The sequence below is a fragment of the Pecten maximus genome, chromosome 12, assembly GCF_902652985.1.
Source record: "Pecten maximus chromosome 12, xPecMax1.1, whole genome shotgun sequence".
NCBI lineage: Eukaryota > Metazoa > Mollusca > Bivalvia > Pectinida > Pectinidae > Pecten > Pecten maximus.
The window spans coordinates 5,629,484-5,653,519 of NC_047026.1; the positions used below are offsets into that span (position 1 = coordinate 5,629,484).

The window sequence follows — 24,036 nt, forward strand, 5'->3', positions numbered from 1 at the left end:
CAATATTTCAATATCTTTACTATTCACATCACTAACACTTAAGAATATGGAGAAAATTCACACTTCCATTCACATTATTTAACATTCATTCCTTCCATTCTCCATCCATCCCTCATTCTCAACATCATTTCACCTTACATCTCCATATCACATGCTCAAGATAAAAAAAAAACAAAAAAAAACACTTTAAGTTATAACCTGATAGTTGTGATGAATCCTAGTGAAAATCTTACCATACAGTAGATTCATCCATCATTTGGAATTCTATTAAATCTTCAATAATGACCGAACCTCATGTCATAGGGTCAGAACAGCTTCTTTTGGGAGACCAACATTTATTGAGTCAGTGGTCAACTCTTTCACAAGAAGCCAGTCTTAAGATATAATTGAGATTGATATTCAGGCATAATCTTGGCAGAATAGTTCTCAAAGTGACTTCCAACCTCAAGTCAGGTTAAGAAATCATTAAGATGATGGTGAAGGTTTAGCCTTTTTCATGGCTTTGAATTCGCCCTCTTGTGTTGCTAGCATTTGGTGAATTGAGGTTGATATTCAGGCATGATCTTGGCAGAATAGTTCTCAAAGTAACTTCCAACCTCAAGTCAGGTAAAGAAATCGTTAAGATGATGGTGATGGTTTAGCCTTTTTCATGGCATTGAATTCGCCCTCTTGTGTTGCTAGCATTTGGTGAAGTCTTCGCACTTTGCCCTTGCGCTCTTCATCCCTGGAAAAAGAAATGAAACATATCCATTGGACATCGGAGACAAAAGAGAACATTTTATGATGAACAAGGGAGATAAGTCAGGCAGGTAGGGGAGACAATTCCTACAAATTGTGAAATTCACAAAAAACAAGTTCTAATAGTTAAAAGGCTTGTTACATTAGCTCCCAAAAATACCCCTCAGTCTCTATTGAAGCTAATAGATGCTGTAATATTTTTCCGTATGTCAGAATTTACTGGATAACAGGAAAATCATGATGAGTAAGGATCAATCACAACAGGCGAGGAGACCTCAAGGGTTCATCAATATATTCGTCGACCGGTTTCTACCCGTTTAGGGCTTCATCAGGACGTACAAATTATAGATTTATAGCTCCTAATGTACTAATTTGGAGGTTCCAATTCAATTGTTAACTATGACGTGTTACATACTATTCTATAGTTAGTACATTCGTAACTATACATACCAGTGTTATACATATGCATTATATATAGTATACTTACAATGACACTGCTATTCTCATTAAAATTGTTTAACTATTATCAGTCTGAGTGATTTATTACCCCTAACAACTATCCCTATCTAAAATTATGAGATAAATTGGTTTCAATAAGAAGACACTAAAATACTACTTGCGAACTCATCAAGAACTTATAAACATATCATCATGAGCCAATGTGTGTTTGAAACTTGTCAATTTGAGCAATTTGTTGTACCGGGTATTTTGAGAATCTGTTGTTGAATTGAATATGACAGTTAGAAAATATGAAAATATACCTGTCGATTTGGTCCTTAAGCTGTTTCCTTGCCAGGAACTGGTTGTCTTTTCTGATCTCCCTCATGGCACCCTGAAGAACAGAGATTATCATTGTAGTCATTGTTTAAGCAGACAATGTTTATCTGGTCATCTTATTCAAACGCATGCTTTAAAAGATTAAGTATCAGCCTACCTGATTCAAACATATCAAGGTCTTACCTTCATTTCCTTTTTGTATTTGTGTAACAATTTCTGTTTTTCATTCAAATCCTTTGATGCTGACTTGTGTTTTATTTTCCTTTCTTCAAATCTGCAAAAATGAAAATTTTATCCTAAAACACAAGTCTTTAAGGTACACAACCAAATCTTTAGTTATTATACTGCTCTGCCAGGGACTACTGTATCAAGGTTCTTTTTACCAATTAGTACATAAATGCAAAGAAATTACTCAAAATGTACAAATCTGCCTCCTGTGGGACAGGGGGAAGGCACTTTAAATATAAATAAATTACATGTGGTCACTGGTGGGGCGAGTTCAAATTAGAATCACATCTATGGGTTGGTGGGGTTTGAAATAAATTGATTCTGTTGTTGGGTGTATGTGATGTGTTTGAACCATTTTTTGCATTAAAATAGCTTCTTAACGTGGGTACCGTTCACAAAAAAGTGGATATGCAGGAGGGTCATCAAAATTTTAAATCACTTCTATAGGTGGGTCCCCTAATTTCATAGTGCCTGCCTCCCATCCCATATATGTTTTCCTGGAACAGCCCTTATCTTAAAACTTCAAAAGTGTCTGTGAATCTGACTTCTTTGGTTTAGTCATCTCAGTCATTGTGCTGACAAATGAATTGATCTGTTTGCAGGCTGTAATCCAGGAATTGTGTCAGGGATTGTGACCAGGATTATTTCAGCCTTACACAAGTTATTTATATAATACTGTTACTTACACCTCCTCCACCAAAGGTTCAAATGTTCTCATTGGCTGAGGTTTCTTCTTGTTCATGACTAGTGGTTTACATGTCTTGTTGCTATGGTGATTCATCTCCTCGACAACCATTTCCATCATTTCCTGGAAACAAGAAACCGTATTCATCAATATCCCTCACACCCAGTTAAAAAATTGGAAACTACCCAAACATGAATTTGGTTCTTTGAATAATGTGTGATATTTAGGTTTTTAACCATGATTTCACGGTTACAGGAAAATTATGATCCACACACATATAACTCACTCCATACCAAAAGGCACTACCAGACCACTAGAGCAATGCATGTGGGGGCTGCGATAGCTCAGTCAGTCTCCGGTAGAGAGACAAGGTGCGTAATTTGACATCATGTCACTTTGTGATTCTCAGGAAGCTGAGAAATAGGCCAGTCTCCGCTGTCGTGGTTGTGTCCATGGGCATGACACTTTATCCTAATTGCACTAAATGTCATGTAACAAACCTCTTGTTATGTTGTTCAGTGAGGTAGCCACCAACTACTACAAGGAGGCCTGCCTCAAAATGACCCTGGCTGAACATGGGGAGATTAAACCATCAAACAAACAAATATTACAGAATAAATATTGATATATTTTTTTTCTTTACATAGAGAGAGGAGCAGATATTTACCTTGAGAGTAGCAGGGTACTGGCAGAATTTGATTTTTCCAAACATATAGAGAATCGGGGAGAACACCTCCCTGAATGTTGGCAGATCTTTGTAGAGTGAAGAGAACTCTCCAATTAGTGTTACACAGCTATAAGTTGCCTGCAACCTGTATAAAAATTACATCACTGTTAGATTTTTATAACGTTTACTCAAAGTATCTGAACCAGTTTCTGTCATGCTTCATAAGCCTCTATCAATTCATCATTCAGCTTGTAAATGGATTGTACAAGATCTTGTGTAAACATTGCAAAATTATCACATACATTCCACAGGGGATCAATTCTGTTTAAATGTTGCAGGGATTGGGAGACCAGATCAAGATATTGGCCATTTACCAACATATTTTAAGAATTTTTAAGGGCCATTTTCTCTTTGTCAATAAAACTTTCAAATTTCTATGGGCTATAAGAATTTTTGTAAGCCTATGGCCCATGTCCAGCCCAACCCTTGTGTTTGTACAAATCTCGGCATATCAAGATCATTTTGATCAAATATACTAGTGTATCATAATGGTAAACAAAACAACTAAATTTCCTGACAGTAAAAGAAAAACAGCGACCAGAAACTTCTGAACAAATAACCCTCTATTCTAGGCATCCATTGTACATAATTGTATAAGAATTTAGAAAGAATTAATGTCAACCTACCGAAAGCTGTCGTTACGCAGGGAGTCCAGCTCCATTTCAGTGTTCAGGACTTCACTCATTTTCATTGGACCAAACTCAAAAGACCTGTAGACAAATCAAACAACAATTTCTTTAAGACAATGTACTTCAAAATTCTAGTTTTATTAAAATCTCTGTGGTCTTCTCTTCCAGAAGAGCTGGAAACTGATTTTCAAGTGTTTTCAAGGTGACTGTTAAGGTAGCCATCTTAGAATGGAATTGGATGTCCCAAAATATAACAGCCCTTGTATATATAATTAGGATGATACAGTTTTCAGCAGAGAATTACCATTTACCTGCCGTTATACACACCTATGTTTGGTAATTTACCTGTCGTTATACACACCTATGTTTGGTAATTTACCTGTCGTTATACGTACCTATGTTTGGTAATTTACCTGTCGTTAAACACACCTATGGTTGGTAATTTACCTGTTGTTATACGTACCTATGTTTGGTATCCAACTGAAGGAGGTTAATACTGGTCCCGACAGGCTTGAATGGAGGTATAACTTTCTCATCTACAACAAATATGAATGACACACATAATGTACAACAAATATGAATGACACACATAATGTACAACAAATATGAATGACACACTTAATGTACAACAAATATGAATGACACACATAATGTACAACAAATATGAATGACACACATAATGTACAACAAATATGAATGACACACATAATGTACAACAAATATGAATGACACACATAATGTACTATGTTTTTACAGATTTTATACACTAATATGCACTATATTTAGTTTTCGACACTAGAATACAGACTTAAACACTAGTATACAGATTTAGACACTAGTATTAGTATGCAGGTTTAGACAATATTTCTAGTATACAATTTTTAGACATTTATATAGTGTTTAGATACCAAAATACTGTTTTTTAAGATACTGTGTTGTTGTTGTTTGTGCAGACACATTACAACAACAAATAAATAAATACAAATAAAACAAGCATACTGGGTATTGGTAAAGCAATACTGCTCCCGTTTAAAAAAGAATTAATGCCCTTGACCTCAAATCCCTCAAGGAAGGAAGCTGCTAGAGAGCTGATAACTGTGGCATATGTACAAGACAGACGGACAGGAAACCTAACGTGTCCCTCCGGTTTTACTGGTAGGGGACTAACAACAACTGTTACTGGTAGGGGACTAACAACAACTGTTACTGGTAGGGGACTAACAACAACTGTTACTGGTAGGGGACTAACAACAACTGTTATTGGTAGGGGACTAATAACAACTGTTATTGGTAGGGGACTAACAACAACTGTTATTGGTAGGGGACTAACAACAACTGTTATTGGTAGGGGACTAATAACAACTGTTATTGGTAGGGGACTAACAACAACTGTTATTGGTAGGGGACTAACAACAACTGTTATTGGTAGGGGACTAACAACAACTGTTATTGGTAGGGGATTAACAACAACTGTTATTGGTAGGGGACTAACAACAACTGTTATTGGTAGGGGACTAACAACAACTGTTACTGGTAGGGGACTAACAACAACTGTTACTGGTAGGGGATTAACAACAACTGTTACTGGTAGGGGATTAACAACAACTGTTATTGGTAGGGGACTAACAACAACTGTTACTGGTAGGGGACTAACAACAACTGTTACTGGTAGGGGACTAACAACAACTGTTACTGGTAGGGGACTAACAACAACTGTTACTGGTAGGGGACTAACAACAACTGTTATTGGTAGGGGACTAACAACAACTGTTATTGGTAGGGGATTAACAACAACTGTTATTGGTAGGGGATTAACAACAACTGTTATTACTAGGGTAAGACCACCAACTAAAATGTGACAACACAAGATTTATCAGACATGTGAGCCAAGCGATTTCTCTGACATATTACTTACATTTATTTTCTTCCTTGGGTATGATGAGAAACAGGAGTCCATGAAGAAAGTTTACTACCTCCGGAATAAATCTCTTCGACAGGGACACAAACTGTAAAATAACAAGATATACATTTGTACATTAATTGGTAGGAGGTGTAAGATGATAATTACAAGGGCCCAATGGGCCCAAATCGCTCACCTGCAATGCAGTGATCTTTTCATATATGGATCCTGCAGTTATTTGAAAGCATGCTACAGGACCAATATAATGTCTCTCTGCACTTTGGCTTTTCACTAAAAGTCATTTAAAGATTTAAGCATACTTGATCGACGTGACCTTGAATGAAGGTCAAGGTCATTCATTTGAACAAACTTGGTAGCCCTTCACCCAAGCATGCTACAGACCCAATATCAACTCCCTGGGACTCTTGGTTATTGAGAAGAAGTTGTTTAAAGATTTTAGCCTTTTTGACCCTGTGACCTTGAATGAAGGTCAAGGTCATTCATTTGAACAAAATTGGTAGCCCTTTACCGCAGCATGCTACAGACCCAATATCAACTCCCTGAGACTCTTGGTTATTGAGAAGAAGTCGTTTAAAAGATTTTAGCCTTTTTGACTCCTGTGACCTTGAATGAAAGTCAAGGTCATTCATTTGAACAAACTTGGGAGCCCTTCACCCCAGCATGCTACAGGCCAAATATTAGGTCTCTGGGACTCTTGGTTATTGAGAAGAAGTCGTTTAAAGATTTTAGCCTTTTTGACTCCTGTGACCTTGAATGAAAGTCAAGGTCATTCATTTGAACAAATTTGGGAGCCCTTCACCCCAGCATGCTACAGGCCAAATATTAGGCCTCTGGGACTCTTGGTTATTGAGAAGAAGTCGTTTAAAGATTTTAGCCTTTTTGACTCCTGTGACCTTGAATGAAGAAGGTCAAGGTCATTCATTTGAACAAACTTGGTAGCCCTTCACCCCAGCATGCTACAGACCCAATATCAACTCCCTGGGACTCTTGGTTATTGAGAAGAAGTCGTTTAAAGATTTTAGCCTTTTTGACCCCTGTGACCTTGAATGAAAGTCAAGGTCATTCATTTGAACAAACTTGGTAGCCCTTCACCCGAGCATGCTACAGACCCAATATCAACTCCCTGGGACTCTTGGTTATTGAGAAGAAGTTGTTTAAAGATTTTAGCCTTTTTGACTCCTGTGACCTTGAATGAAAGTCAAGGTCATTCATTTGAACAAACTTGGTAGCCCTTCACCCCAGCATGCTACAGACCCAATATCAAGTCCCTGGGACTCTTGGTTATTGAGAAGAAGTCGTTTAAAGATTTTAGCCTTTTTGACTCCTGTGACCTTGAATGAAGGTCAAGGTCATTCATTTGAACAAAATTGGTAGCCCTTTACCGCAGCATGCTACAGACCCAATATCAACTCCCTGAGACTCTTGGTTATTGAGAAGAAGTCGTTTAAAAGATTTTAGCCTTTTTGACTCCTGTGACCTTGAATGAAAGTCAAGGTCATTCATTTGAACAAACTTGGGAGCCCTTCACCCCAGCATGCTACAGGCCAAATATTAGGTCTCTGGGACTCTTGGTTATTGAGAAGAAGTCGTTTAAAGATTTTAGCCTTTTTGACTCCTGTGACCTTGAATGAAAGTCAAGGTCATTCATTTGAACAAATTTGGGAGCCCTTCACCCCAGCATGCTACAGGCCAAATATTAGGCCTCTGGGACTCTTGGTTATTGAGAAGAAGTCGTTTAAAGATTTTAGCCTTTTTGACTCCTGTGACCTTGAATGAAGGTCAAGGTCATTCATTTGAACAAACTTGGTAGCCCTTCACCCCAGCATGCTACAGACCCAATATCAACTCCCTGGGACTCTTGGTTATTGAGAAGAAGTCGTTTAAAGATTTTAGCCTTTTTGACCCCTGTGACCTTGAATGAAAGTCAAGGTCATTCATTTGAACAAACTTGGTAGCCCTTCACCCGAGCATGCTACAGACCCAATATCAACTCCCTGGGACTCTTGGTTATTGAGAAGAAGTCGTTTAAAGATTTTAGCCTTTTTGACTCCTGTGACCTTGAATGAAAGTCAAGGTCATTCATTTGAACAAACTTGGTAGCCCTTCACCCCAGCATGCTACAGACCCAATATCAACTCCCTGGGACTCTTGGTTATTGAGAAGAAGTCGTTTAAAGATTTTAGCCTTTTTGACTCCTGTGACCTTGAATGAAGGTCAAGGTCATTCATTTGAACAAACTTGGTAGCCCTTCACCCCAGCATGCTACAGGCCCAATATTAGGTCTCTAGGCCTTTTGGTTATTGAGAAGAAGTTGCTTGAATGGAAAGTTGATGCCGGACGGACGGCCGGACGGCCGGACGACGGACGGACGACGGACGCCGCGCCACGTCATAAGCTCACTTGCCCTTCGGGCAGGTGAGCTAATAATGGGCAGGTGGAATATTCCTATCACAGGTCTTCAAATGTGATACCGTACAAATTAAACAAGAGAATTTTGCAAATTAGTCACCCACCAGGTGTAAGTCAAAGGTCATAATGAAGGTCAAAGGTTCATAATGTAGGATAGAGTCTTGGTTCATAACACACCACATCACTGAGGTGAACTCATGCCCTACCTAATTAGATATAGATTCGAGGTTGTACAAGATTGGGCGCTTGACAAATGAGGCAGAATGAAAGGACACAACACCATCCAATAGTCTTTAGACTAATAACACACTAGAGGAACCATGAATATAACATACATTTTAATATTAGACAAACCAATGTAACTATTAAATACTGTAGTGAGTGTTTCTTCAGCCACACAGGGGAGACAACTGTGTATCTGCTTATATCTCACACTTGATCTCCGCCTGCTGGAAGTGACTGTGTACATTCTATACACAACACATGGAAACATGGCGAGATAAATATCATCAATATAACAAAATGCGTATTACTTTTATACAAGTTTTCCTTGAATAATGTTGAGATCTAATATTTGTTTTCCCAAGATATGAATTATATATTTTCTGTTTTATATTCCAGTATGCTTTTGTAGCCTCCTATTTTCTACAGTGTAGAGAAATTAGGGCTGTTACGAGTACCCGAGTACGTGTCGGGTTGGAGAAGTAACCGGGTCCGAAAATGTGTACCCGGGTACTCGTCAAAATAGGAAATATTTTGTCACACGGCTGTGTCTATGTAAAACTTCTATTAAAGTACAATGTAGTACAAAATCCCACTGATTTGTGTTGTTTTCACTCACCAAGGATGACACTTCATCTGTTTACAACAAGTTCACATGTAACATTGTTCCAAATTTTACTTCCCATGACCGTATTTCGATACGAGACGGACATGTGTACTTGAAGTTGACCGGGGTTCACCATAGTCGTATAATACGATAACACGAGAGACGGTCCGAATGAAGACTACGTCACGTGATTTGTACTTCCTGTTGGGCATGGGCAGGATAGTGTGTTCATGTGTGTACGACGAACAAGCGGGATAGCTTTGACAGTTATGTCAGCTTGTTATATATTTTATGTTTTTCCAATTAATGCAGCTATAAAATTATTGACTGGTGAATAAAAATGGATACCACAATATCGTTATTGAAGCATACTCCACTCCATTGAATCTCCCTCGGTAAGCCTGTCACCCCACACAACAAGGTAAACGTGAAGAAAGCTAACTTACAACTATGATTTATATATGTCGAGTACCCAGGTACAGGTCGGGTACTAAAATTCGGGTACCCGGGGGCAAAATTTAGTATCCGTGACAGCCCTAAGAGAAATATCATTTTATATTCTTAAACTTATCAAAACAATTTGTAATAAAATTCCTGAAAGGGTGAGTAACCATCACTAGTTTCAGTCTTTGATATTACAAATATCCTGTTTTGAAATGACGATATTAACATATATACTACACAATGCCCAAATTGTCAATTATAACAGAATATGATATTATAGAAATAGTGGGCATAGAGAATTCCTTTTTATCCATTTCTAATCAGGAAATCAACGTTAACTAGCTTGTACCTGCCAGGTTTTACGAATAAGAAGTTACATTTAATTACTTCAACTGTGGCAACTTACCTCCAAACACAGATTACACAGAAACAGGCCAGCTGCTATATCTCGCTCATGGTTAACGGGACACTGAAATTGTACAGAAATAATGCAGACATCTTACTATAAAACCATACTGATGTGTTTGTATACACAAATCTCACAAATTCATCCTATATTTCATGTTCACCTTCTGTCAGTAACTGTACAATGGTTTACCATGCATTTTAAAAATCTCATTTTACAATATTAATATTATTTTTCCTGTAGTGAGTGTTTCTTCAGCCACACAGGGGAGACAACTGTGTATCTGCTTATATCTCACACTTGATCTCCGCCTGCTGGAAGTGACTGTGTACATTCTATACACAACACATGGAAACATGGCGAGATTGACATCTTCTAATCACTTAAAGAAAAGAAGAGTTGGACAACAATATTCACATATGAACCTTGCCACACATACATGCATCTCATAGCAAATTGACATAAATTTTATCGAAATGCATGAAAAAATGGAAATATAATCAGAAGTGCCAATCAAATTCTAGCGACTTTCAGAGATCGGTAGAAAACCTGGCAAAAAATTTCTTGACAGGATTAAAACACTGATTTTTCCCCCCCAAAAATCAACAAAAGGCTTTATAACTATGTCAAAATTTGTGATTTAGAAACACCTCACAAATCCTTACTATAAAACCAAATTTCCAAGAGATTAGAGATTGGTTGAAAACTAAAAACTGTAAATGTCAGACTGCAGACTGTACCATATATATATCACAATACTTTCATCAAATTTCATGATCAGTTACTATAAGAACTTTATTCATACAGAAAATCGTAATAAGTTCTGACAATTAATCTCCTTGTTAGGTTTCATATCCTCCCAGACTCCTACTTTTTAAAATGTAAAAGTTGAATATAAGATGATGTCATTATTTTCAACAATAAAAAAAAAATATCATCTTTAATGAAATTTCCTGTAGTGAGTGTTTCTTCAGCCACACAGTGGAGACAACTGTGTATCTGCTTATATCTCGCACTTGATCTCCGCCCGCTGGAAGTGACTGTGTACATTCTATACACAACACATGGAAACATGGCGAGACATTAATTATATTTAACCAATTAGCAATGAACATAGGCCTGACTGTAACACAAACACTGACCTAACAAATCACTAAAGTTATCTTAAGTTATCCTCTAAGTTCTGTCACAAGTTCTTAATACATTTACCATCATATTTTATATAAGATCTAATCATCATAGTTCCAAATCAGATTATATTAACATTGATGTCATGTCTGAATATTCTATTTTTTTCTTTTTTTTTTAGAATTTGATATGGTGTATGTAACATTTTTTTGAATTTCCAAAATGCAAGTAATTCTAAATGATATGGAATATAATGTCTATTTCCCCCCAATATATTACTTTCGATTAATGTTGAAATTTGTTTAAAGTGTCATCTTTAATATGTATCAGATTTTACTATATAAATATCATATTTCCTGTAGTGAGTGTTTCTTCAGCCACACAGGGGAGACAACACTGTGTATCTGCTTATATCTCACACTTGATCTCCGCCTGCTGGAAGTGACTGTGTACATTCTATACACAACACATGGAAACATGGCAGGACTTGTATCATATCATTTAATAAGAAATTAAAACTTGAGCCATGATACATTTCAGAAAGGTCCCAACAATGTAACTTACACTAAACAGACCATCAGCCGAGTGTTGATATTGAACTACTGTATGTTTTAATGTTATGATACTACAGTATGCATACGAGGTAAAACAATGGAAGGATTCACCAAAAATCTGCTTCAGATTTTTTCTATTTCAACGGCGGTCAAGTGTGACCTTTGAACCCTTACACCTGACCGATGATAACCCAAACCTTATCAGACTTAGAACTTGGTGTCATACTTCCTATGTGGAGCTCTAATTACAAGTTTTGTCAGATTAAATGACTCAGCTAATTATTTATGTATATTTTAGATTTCCCTATATTTGTCACATCTTTACATTCTTGATTTTAAAACAGAACAACAGATTCCAGAGGATCTTGATTCCCATCATTGAATGATCTTTATTGGTTCTATGTAAGACCAATATTTTTTCTACTTTTTCCTTCCTTTCATTTCTCCTCTCAATAATGAGATAACAAGGAAAACCTTCATATGAATTTTAAGGAAGATCTGATGATGGCAAGTTAAAATTTGATTTTACAAAATAAATGTCACATTTCCTGTTGTGAGTGTTTCTTCAGCCACACAGGGGAGACAACTGTGTAACTGCTTATATCTCACACTTGATCTCCGCCTGCTGGAAGTGACTGTGTACATTCTATACACAACACATGGAAACATGGCAGCTTAATATTGATTTATATTTTAGAAAATAGAATTTAACAATGGGTTATCATGTGTTGAGTTGAATATGACAACACAAATCCTACAAAATTTCATCTGAAGGTCATTGATTCTAGACCTGACACAGCCTCTACTTACAATCCTTATCTCCTGAGAAATATATAGTATATGAAGTATATAGCTATTATGGTTTCCTCAAAGCAAGAAACCTCTTAAGCTCTTATCCAAGTGTTTTTGAGAGATATTGGTACATATGACACAGTTCTGACCATACAGAAATTGCTTTAACTCCAATCTATATATCTCTGAGAGATGTTGGTACATGTGACTCTGTTTTAACCTTACAGAAATATCTATAGCTCCAATTTAGATACTTTTTCAAAAATTTTGGAACATTTGACACTATTGTTTACAGAAACAATACAAGAACGCTAAAGATATCTTATTAGCAAGATTAAAACAAAACATTAAAAACAAACAAAAAATCTTGGTTTAACAGTAAATACCACTTTCCCTGTAGTGAGTGTTTCTTCAGCCACACAGGGGAGACAACTGTGTATCTGCTTATATCTCACACTTGATCTCCGCCCGCTGGAAGTGACTGTGTACATTCTATACACAACACATGGAAACATGGCGAGATAGGTATCATATCATTTAAAAAGATATCAAAACCTGAGCCCAAATACATGTATTTCAGCAATGGTCAGGCAATGTATGTATCTCTAAACCTGACCAAAATGATTTAGTTGACTATAATCCTCCAAATATACAAATTACAACAAATACACTTTTGATGTTATGACAGTATGTTGTGAATAGCAACTAAATAGGACAATATGAGGGGATTCACAAGTTTTTTTTTAATTTAAAAGGTGGTCAAGTAAGAATTTTGAACCTTTACACTTGGCCGATGATCATCCAAATCTAATCAGAACTTGATGTCATAATTCCTACGTAGGGTCATTCTTAGAAGTTTTGTTTGCTCAACTCACTGCTTTTTTGTAGCTTTTAAATTTTCCTTTATTTGTCACACTTTATATTCTGGGTTATTTAAAAAGAGAGTTCAAATCAATATCATCAATTTCCATCCTGGCAATTTAATGTCCTCTTATTTCATTTTCCAGTTTGCGTCCAACATTCCTATTAAATAGTCCATTTTCCCTCTTTTACAGAAACAATACAAGAACGCTAAAGATATCTTATTAGCAAGATTAAAACAAAACATTAAAAACAAACAAAAAAATCTTGGTTTAACAGTAATACCACTTTCAGACAGACAAATTGGGCAGAAACCAATAATGTTGTACACTGTTAAACCATTGTAAATACCACATCAACTTTCTACATGATTCAAATTATCAAACAATATATCTGTAGTGAGTGTTTCTTCAGCCACACAGGGGAGACAACTGTGTATCTGCTTATATCTCACACTTCATCTCCGCCTGCTGGAAGTGACTGTGTACATTCTATACACAACACATGGAAACATGGCGAGACTTTGATCAATGTTAAATAGAGACAAATGAAGTGAAGAAGATAGCAGACCTCAAGTCTAGTATTACCTGCCCAAGTGTTTTTTTTGTGAAGCAGATGACATTTTACTCACCTGTGCAAGCATTTGTGTGATGAAGATGATGGCAGGTGTTGTGACAGAGTGTCGAAAGTCAGATGTGGGAAATAGAATCGGCACAAGCTTCAGCAGCAGCAACTGATAAAAAAAAAATACAAAAAAAATTTATTCTTGAATATAATTCTAAAATTGTCACATTAAGTTTAATAACTGAAACCATCTCAATCTTGGATAAAAGTTTGCAGAATATGGTAAGCACTTGGTGTGGTTAAGTCTACTGCAATTTTTTTTAGGTTTAACTGCAGAACCAACAATGTCTGTATTGATAAAGCATGCTAAACTGTCTACCAACTACCCCAAATATTTTCACTCACAGTGTCCAGTGCTGGGTATAGGCCCCGCCCAGCTTTTCTCTGACAGATTTGCCGAAACTCTTCTTGACGATCCTTTATTTGGTCGAGGACGAAGTTGGCTGTAGGAACTGGAGACATTTGGACGAGTTTGTAGATGGGTACAGTTAACTGATCTATCAGGTCGAGTTGTGGCGGGTCCTGGAGGGCCAGGTCTGTATAGTATTGTACCAGGGTTCCTAGAAATGTCTGTAATAACAAGGCTTTACTGTACAAATGGTGGCAGTATAACAAGGTTTTACTGACAAATGGTGGCAGTATAACAAGGATTTACTGACAAATGGTGGCAATGTAACAAGGATTTACTGAAAAATGGTGGCAATATAACAAGGATTTGCTTACAAATGGTGGCAGTATAACAAGGTTTTACTGACAAATGGTGGCAGTAAAACAAGATTTTACTGACAAATGTAGGCAGTATTACAAGGTTTTACTGACAAATGGTGGTAATATAACAAGGATTTACTGACGAATGGTGGCAATAAAACAAGGTTTTACTGACAAATGGTGGCAGTATAACAAGGTTTTACTGACAAATGGTGCCAGTATAACAAGGTTTTACTGACAAATGATTGCAGCATAACAAGGTTTTACTGACAAATTGTGACATTATAACAAGGTTTTATTGGCAAAGGGTGGTAATATAACAAGGATTTACTGGACAAATATTGGCAACATATGAAGGATTTACTGGACTAACGATGGCAGTATAACAAGGTTTAAAAAAAAACTAAAATTTGGTTTGAGTATAAAAAGGATTAAACAACAATTGATGGCACTGTAACAATGGTAATCTAACAAGGTTTAGTTTAAAACAAGGACAGAACAAAAATCCTTCTACAAAGTAAACAGGAATCCTTTTATCATTGATGTATTTAGAAGAGAAATTTCATTTCATACTACCTCTAGCTTCTCTTTGTTTCCTTCGGCCAGACTCGGGTGATGACACTTTATAATTCGGTCAATAATGATCAGTTGATCAGCTTCTTTTCGGTCTTGTAACAGTGTCACAAGGTCATCATATGCAGCGGGGACTGAGAAAAAAATATCATCAATCGTTACAAATAATTACGGATTATGTTGTATTGAATCCTAGAATTTTCAGCCATTATCTAATAACAATGTACAATGTGCAATGAACCTTAAAGTAGTTTTGTAATTTTGGGAATAGCTTTAATGAATATATTTTTAAGTTAAAAATTGCTTTTGCAAACAAGAACATGTCTCCCCTTATTATCTAACATATATCTTTGACATCAAGGTCACAGTGACCCAATTTTACTGACCACCAATGGTCTGTGTGTGATATAGTTATCTTTCACATTTAATATAGACATAACTGACTGTATAGGGAACAACCAACCAAAGGAAAAAATAAGACTTTTGAAATATCCCCTGTGTATAGAAAGTTGAGCCAGGGATAAAATATCTGGCAGCCACCGATTGGTCAGTATGTTATGAAGTAACACAATAGAAATTTAGCCAGATAGGTAACTATCCATAAGAAATGCTGATATAAATTTTGTAAATACGATTGAATTTTTTCCCAAAAGTTCAGGTTATAATAATTAACAGGTAAACATTTCAGATTTTTGAGAATTTTTACAGCAAAACTCACCTATTTTCAAAATGGCTACCCTGGAAAAAATTTGAGCTGAAGGACCCAACTTTTTTTTGATAACGTGTTATATGAGACCCTAAACTTTTGTTATAAACCATAATTGCCATATTGAATTCAAGAATTTTAATGATATTCTCCAAAACCTTAACACTAAAGTCTATGGAAAAACAATTGGTTGGTTGGTCCCTATAGAGGCTCTAACAGAAAGTGTAAAAGAATGAAAATAAGTATTGATAGTACTAAAGGTTAAGGGTTAACTAGTACTTACTGTTAAATGTGTAGGGAAGTTCTTTTCTGGCAGCATCCATTATTTTTTTCTTTTTCTGAAATAAAGAGACCAGTATTTCAACATGTGTAGATATAAATTTATGTGCTATACATAAACACAGTTTATGAACTAAGACGATCTGTTGCTATTCTCTACGTTCCTCATATCATGTCTGTATATATACTGTATATATACTATGTATACTTTACCTTCAAGTCAACCTTGGGAGCGGGTTTCTTCACCGATTTATCCTCACTTTTGTCTGTGTCCTTTTCCTCATCTTCATCAGATTCTATGTCTTTGTAGCTATCATCGTCACTTTTATCCTCATCTACAGCAATAGAAGACAAAATGTTAAAACTTGTATTTTAACATAAAAAGGATGTCTAACCTCATTATACGGAAGTCTAGTGGGGCTAATGAAAACAAGAGGCCCAGCGGGCCTGTATCGCTCACCTGGTTTTCATGAGATATGAAACAAGAATGATGCTTAAGTATATTTGTCACTGGAATTGCTATGTCAATATATCATAGGCATTTTATATGGGTATGTGAGGATTTTATGCCAAAAAATGCATTGATCCATGTAATGAAATTGACTTTTTGCGCAACCCAATAGGGATGCTACCACACATATGTGAGTGATATCCATTGATTAGTTTAAGAAAAAAAGTTGTTTAAACCAATTGACCCCGCCCTCTGCCCCCTTCGGGTCAGTTCCTTCCTCTATAAAATTTTGAATCCCTAGCTACCCAAAAGGATGTTATCAGACAAATATGAGTTGTTTCAGAGAAGAAGTTGTTCATATCAATTTAGCCAAATTTACCCCTTTTGGCCCCGCCCCTCAGCCCCCAGGGGCCGGCCCCGTAATTTGTTCAATTTTGAATCCTTAACCCAAGGGGATGCTACCAGTCAAATATTAGAGATATCCATTGCTTAGTTTCATGTCGAAGTTGTTTATATCAACTTAGCCAAATTAAAAAAAAAACATCCGGAGTTATCTCGACTCTCGAGTATATGTTACATAGAATTTTCATGCTCAGGATTAATTGTTTACTTTGAGTTAAGCAAAGTCTTCAAGTAGTAGGAGTGGGAAAATGCACGGCCAGACTGGGGTTAGAAACCGGGACCTCTCAACACTAGCCGGATGCTCTACCAATTGAGCTACCTGGTCGCCGATGATTGACCCGGTCCAGTTCCGCTACATTCAAGCTATCAGAGTTCCAGATAACAAATTTGACTGTAATTTAAATTACCATATAATTTTTTGATAATGGTTATGTCCCCAACTGAACAGTTCTACTGTAATTGCTATAAATATGCATATGAATCAATTTTTATTTCAGAAATGTTGAGAAAGTTATGGTCATAAATTTGACAACTTGATTGAGTATTACAAACATTAATTTCTATGAGTTAATTTTCTTGAAATTTAAAAATTGGACATTGGAGGCTATTGTATATGTGATCCATCTCAGGAAATATCACTGTTAGTGATCAATGATTCTATTTTTTTGGCATGAACTTAATTTACCTCCGTTGGACTAAATATATTTTCCTCAAATAATATTACCATCTTCAGAATCCTCGTCTTCCTTGTCATCCTCCTCCTCCTCATCAGCATCACCTTCATCCTCTGAGTCACCATCCTCTTCCTCCTCCTCTACATTACTGCCATCAGCATTATCATCCTCATCCCCCAATTGATCTTCTTCCTCATCTCCTGGCATCAGTAACTTTCCATCTTTATAGCAGATATGAAATCTATCTTTGATAGATGTGTCCAAGGCATAACTGTAATCAAAATTTGAGTTAAAGGGTATCACAGCATAAGTTAAAGGAGTTCTACTTTTAGCTGTTTTTATGGATTGTATAGAAAATTCTAGCAACAAATTAATTTTTACGGTTAGAGTTACTTCCCTTGTCAAGCATTCCTCATTTACAACTTTATTTTAATTTTTCATGCTTCGTTTTTGTTTTTGTGTACTGAAATATCAAACAACTATTAGTCATTTGAATCACCAGAAAATGTCATTTATATTTATGGTCACGGGAGCTTTGAAATATTTCTGTCAATGTGACCATTTTTTACCCTACCCATCAGCCCTTTGGGGTCATGCAGTCCGGCCAACATTTCCAAACCATCAAACTTATAATTCAAACCAAGTTAGAATTCATTCCAAAAATAAATGCAACAATTGATATTCAAAAATGTGATTTTCCTATATATAGATAAACTATAGTAAACTTTACTCCCTCCCAAGAGGCAAACGTGAGACCCCAGGGTCATGAAATTCATAATTTTGGTAAAGCACCTTAAGACACTTCCATCTATGAAGAGTATTTGATTCTACGTTATTTGGGTCGTGAGAAGATGATTTTTTAAATTTCAATTAATTTGACCCCTTTTGGCTTCGCCCTTCATAAGGTTTCTGCAAAATTTTATTAAAATTGGTTTGGGGGTTTCTGAGAAAAAGTCGAAAATGTAAATTGTTTACAGGGGCACGATGGACAACTGACAAAAGGCGATTAGAATAGGTCACTTGAGGTTTCATCTCAGGTGACCTAAAAAGTCTTGCATAAAGATGTCATACAAGATATGAAGTGATACTGGTACTGAACATGGTAAGATACCTCTTGAATTAAATGTCTCTTTTTTATTATCTTTGCATATTAACACAAAGAGATGTATATCACTTTTTATATTTCTATTTTGTTATAAAGGTTTACAACTAATCATGTCAGGGTCGTAGAGACCTCACATATCCTTGTTTACTGAAAGTTCCTCGCTTTACCAAACAGATGAGCTCAATAAATAATTGGTTTGGTTTGTTTTTGTTTAACGTCCTATTAACAGCAAGGGTCATTTAAGGATGTGCCAGGTTTTGGAGGTGGAGGAAAGCCGGAGTACCCGGGAAAAAACCCACCGGCCTACGGTCAGTACCTGGCAACTGCCCCACGTAGGTTTCGAACTCGCAACCAAGAGGTGGAGGGCTAGTGATAAAGTGTCGGGACACCTTAACCACTCGGCCACTGCAGCCCCTTTAAAGAATTTGAGCACATGTCTTTTTTTCTACAGAAATAGTATGTGGAAAGTGTAACAAACACAACTGTTTTCAGTGTGAAATGAGACACCGCTAAAATATGTAAGATGTATATACTGTACCAGTATTCAACATCTGTTAAATATAAATATAAACTTTGTTTATTTTAAAACAATTGCGAAACAAGTTATTTTAACTTATATTAATCACGCTTGTTGGCCCGGATGGAAGCTCGCGAGGGTCTTATTGTGGGAGGAAACCGGAGTACCCAGGGAAAACCCACGTGGTCGGGCAGGTGACCCCATACCTTTTCATGTCAGATCGGGGAATCGAACCCCGGTCGCCTTGGTGAAAGGCAAGTGTGTTACCACTGTACCATTGTACCACCCGACCACCTATAACATCTGTTATAGCCATGAAGTTAAACGTAGGTGTATGGAATAACTGGCTCTGAAGTCTATGGCATTGAAATGTTTAGTTAATATCTTTTTTTTACGTCAGTCAAGTGTAGAGCACCAGGATAAACTCATCTGTAAATGACAATTCTTACTCACTTATCACTGAGGTCATCAGCAGAGAAATGAACTCTCTTGGGTTCCTCGTCATCGCCGTCTCCTCTCATCCTCCGTAATCGGTCCGCCTGTCAGTCACAAATCAATAAGTAATTATAATTGGCTTGATGATCCTATATATATATGTTTTCAAGATTTTTGAGAAAAATTTCAATGCTTGACATATGGATTATGCCAGTAATAATCTGAATTTCCAGGTGTTGATTCACATGTATGTTGGGAAAATGTTAGTTACTAGTAATATTTGTGATGTGATAAAGAAGACTTTTAAATCAGTTTCATTATAAACTATGTTGAAAACATACTGTATATTAAATATCAAACAACTTATAACAATAACATGCAAGTTAAAAATCCTCTTCAGGATTAATGATTGACAGAACATCAATGGATATTACCAGAAAGCTCAATTTCTCTCTTTATCAATACCTTGATATCTGTATGTGTACAAAAGATAAGCTCAGGCCTTATATCATACATACAACAAAGAAATTGTACCTCTAATTTGTCGAGTCGTTCTTTCTCTTCCTTCGCAAGTTCTTCATCTGTTTTCAGTCTGTTTGTTGCCTACAAGTAAGATATATAAATAGTAAATACCGGTAAACTAACTAAGTGGAGATTTATTATAAAACATAAAGGAAAACGTTAACTTGGAGTAGAAAACAAGTTCAAAGTACCAAGCCTTCTGGGCCACCCCCTATATAACTGTACAGGGGGTAGGAAAAAAGCTAGAAGATTCATATCTTTTGATTCCCGAAACAGTATGTCCCCACACTATTGAACCAGACCACTAATATTGCTCTTAACCCTTTACACCATATCTTTACTCGAGGGTGACTATGTCACCTTAGTAAAATACACCAGATCTTTCCTCAAGGGCGACTATGTCACCTTAGTAACATACACCAGATCTTTCCTCAAGGGCGACCATGTCACCTTAGTAAAACACTCGAGGCTTTCCTACGACTTGACTGGCACAGAATTTCTCCTCAGCATTTACAGTAGTGTTATATTCAGTAAGCAAGAGGTCTCTGGTATCAGGTTGATCATATTAAAGCGGAGACACAGAAAAAGTACAGCTCTGTGTTACACTTTAAGATCTCTGATTCGTAATCATGTATACTGCATTAAAGCTCGTCTAAATTTACCTCTCCTTTGGACTCAAACTTCAGTTCTCGGACAGCAATATCATAATCATCCACTTTTGTTTTCTCTCCTGAATCAACTTTTGGTTTCTGCGATAAAACATTTTTTTGTCAATCATTAGGGTTAAAGGTAGAGATCGCAAAAAAAATAGACAGGAAAAAATAAAACAAAATTCATATACAATATGAAAAGAATTACGTTATATCAAACAGTTTTATGGCTGTCCCTTAAAGAACTGTTTCTGTCCTTATTGACCATTTATATATTGATGGTATTTAAACAATATGAACCAAACCTTCCTTTGTTAAATGACATGATAAACATCAATCTGTTGTGGAGTAAAATATCACTAATATAAAAGATATCAAATTTGTTAATAACTTTTCATTATAGTATGTGTATTGTATGCAGGTAGCAGTCATCCATTGATTGCATGGAAATAAAGCCATCTTGACAAAGGAAGGTGTTGATTCTCATTTATGACTGCTACTTTGTTATTTCCGGTATTTTCGCTGTCTTTTTCAGCGTTTTGTGGACATCTTATCAGATGTGCGTATTAGGTCACCAAGTTGGATTCTCATTTTGTTAAAACGTTATAAATGACCCCCTAAATGTAAAATGTCTAATGTGGCTTTTTTTACAGTACTTGAGTAGAAAACACAATGTGTTGAGTCTTAACGATTTGTTACATGCTCTTTACCTTAGATTTTGCCATCAACATCATCAAATCTTTGAACTCCGAGTCCAGCTTCTCTGTCATTTGCAACGTTTTCTCCTTCTCCATCTGTCTGTCGTGCTACAATCACATGATCGATACACAGGTAAAACACAGGTAAAACACAGGTACACAGTATCAAATTAAGACAGAAAAAATAAAATAAAATTGAACATTTTTGTTTGTTAACTATACATTAATGATTCAAGGCTTCACTTCCCTGACAGTACAAAATGAACAGATTCAGGTATACTTCAGCAAAAGCTTCTCATGTCCTAGTAGGTAAAACTAATAGTATGCAATTTTTTTTTATGTGTGACATAGCTGAATGTTTAAAATCAAACTACACGTCAGAATTAAATTATTCAGTTGTTCTTTTCAAATTCGATTATGGTAACTAAATTTGTTTGTGAAAATAATTCTACCTACGGTGCATGCCAAGGTAAAGTCCCTAAGTTGAAAGTCATTTGATTAAATTGCATGATTTGACAATCAAAGATTTCAATCATAGATTGAAACAAGAGGCCCTTAGGCCTTAACAGTCAGATGAGTTCTGATGTATATATACAGATAGATGATGTTTTGCTTTTAAATCAAAATTAAACACATCTCAGCCCTGTGACCTTGACAGTAATTCAAGGTCATTCATTTGAACAAACTTGGTAGCACTTTATCCCAGCATGCTGCTAGTCCAATATCATGACCCTTGGCCTCTTGGTTATTGAGAAGTTTTTTAAAGATTTTAAAGACATCTGACCCCCTGTGACCTAGAAAGTAGACCAAGATCATTCATTTGAACAAACTTGGTAGGACTTCATCCTAGCATGCTACTGGCCTAATATCTTGACCCTGGACCTTTTCGTTATTTAAAGAAGTCATTTAAAGGTTTTAAGACATTTGACCCCTGTGACCTTGAAAGAAGGTCAAGGCCATTAATGACCCTGGGCCTCTTGATTATTGTAAAGAAGTAAAATATGTAAATTGTTTATGGAAGGTTGACACACAACGATGGACAAAAGATGACTGCAATATGTCACTTGAGACTTTGTCTCAGGCTAAGCACTCTTACTTTTTCTTTTTTCGACTTTGCAATTGTTTCTTCCATTTTTTCCTTCCATGATTTGTTTGCCTGGTCACCTGGATTATCTTTAGTCTCAAACAGAAATCCTCCAAAATGCTCCTCAGATACCATTTTACCTGTAAATGTAATAAAAGTTGAAAAGTGTTATTATACAAAATCCCTATATTGTAAGCTCTGGCTATATAAAGTGTACAATTATAAATGGCTGAAGAATATTACAGGGAGTATGATTGGCTGATTGTCACCTTTTCATAATCCTGATATCAATAATTTGTCTTTGTACAACTGACAGATACAGTCTAGTGCTCAAAGTGGTGCCTATTTTAGTGGCCATGGCGCCTTAAATTCACCATTGACGACCAGTTATTGACCTATAAGGCGCCTGCATGGCCACTAAATAATTGTGTAAATTTGCGATTTGGTTTGTCTTTCAAAGGTTGTAGTCAATGCTAAAATGATGTTCACAATTGAAAAAGTTACAGAGATGTTATACTGAACTAAAGAATTAATTTTTTTATTAAAAGTTAAGACAACTTAGCTACCTGGCAACTAATTGGTGTCTAGATTTGATGACTTGGTAGCCAAATAGGCCACCTGATAAAAAACATCCACTTTGAGCCCTGCAGTCAACAGTGAGGTCTGTCAGTACAGAAGATACTAATACACTTTACATTTGTAAGTGATTAGGAATGCTATCTACAGAACATTTTGGGTTTATATATCTATATAAATATACAGCATTGTTGCTCTAACAGTATTATAATAACAGTTTTCAAAGAAATGTTGGCACATAAACTTGTACACGAGGTGATTTCAGTTTCATGACAAATACAAAAGAAAGTGAGTGTACCAGGTAGAATGATGACACAAAATCTCTATCTATACTAATCGTGACCTTGTTTTTAATCCTAAAAGAAAGTAACACAAACCCTTACAATAGCTAGATGATGGCTGATACATGGAAACTGATAATAATCATCAGTATCCAAAACAGTTTTTTGAAACCCACCACTTATTTTTCCTTTGTCTTCATCCTCTTCATCGTCACTGATAACAGGATCTTCGAACTTCTCAATCTCGGACAATGACTGTCCGTAATGAGTCAGGTCTTCGTCTTCGTCATTCAGACTAAACTTGTTCGATTTGTCATGCTGCAGCAATAAACAATTATTTCTAAGAATGATGTACATTGTTACTATCATATCTATGCAGCAATAAGTCATTCTCATATACGGTAAGTTAATATATAGCTCTCCCACAAACTGTTTAGTAGAGTAACAAACAAAATCTGTTTTCATCGTCCAATAAAAACTTTAAAAAAAAATGTTTTCACTGGTTGGGATGGAGCCTTATTGTCTCATTTTGAGAAAATTGGTGAACTAGGAAAAAAAAATGTTCATGAGTAAATTGCAAATTTTGGGAATGTGGTATAATGTGAAATAATTTCAGCCCTAAA

At 36.1% G+C, this 24,036-nt stretch overlaps 1 protein-coding gene across 1 annotated transcript; it reads right to left on the minus strand.

The window, feature by feature from the left end:
* On the minus strand, positions 1-23,731 carry LOC117338738 (nucleolar protein 14-like; the record flags this gene model as incomplete). Its single annotated transcript, XM_033900048.1, is given in 21 exon segments — positions 1-724; positions 1,500-1,570; positions 1,699-1,789; positions 2,430-2,551; positions 3,096-3,240; positions 3,782-3,865; positions 4,248-4,320; positions 5,700-5,790; positions 9,794-9,856; positions 13,760-13,861; positions 14,098-14,322; positions 15,037-15,167; positions 16,023-16,077; positions 16,232-16,353; positions 17,596-17,816; positions 19,621-19,706; positions 20,137-20,205; positions 20,787-20,873; positions 21,485-21,580; positions 22,569-22,696; positions 23,590-23,731. Coding segments are annotated over 21 exon segments (2,310 nt in total), but the record flags the coding sequence as incomplete, so codon positions are not given.
* Between the last annotated feature and the right edge of the window lie 305 nt (positions 23,732-24,036).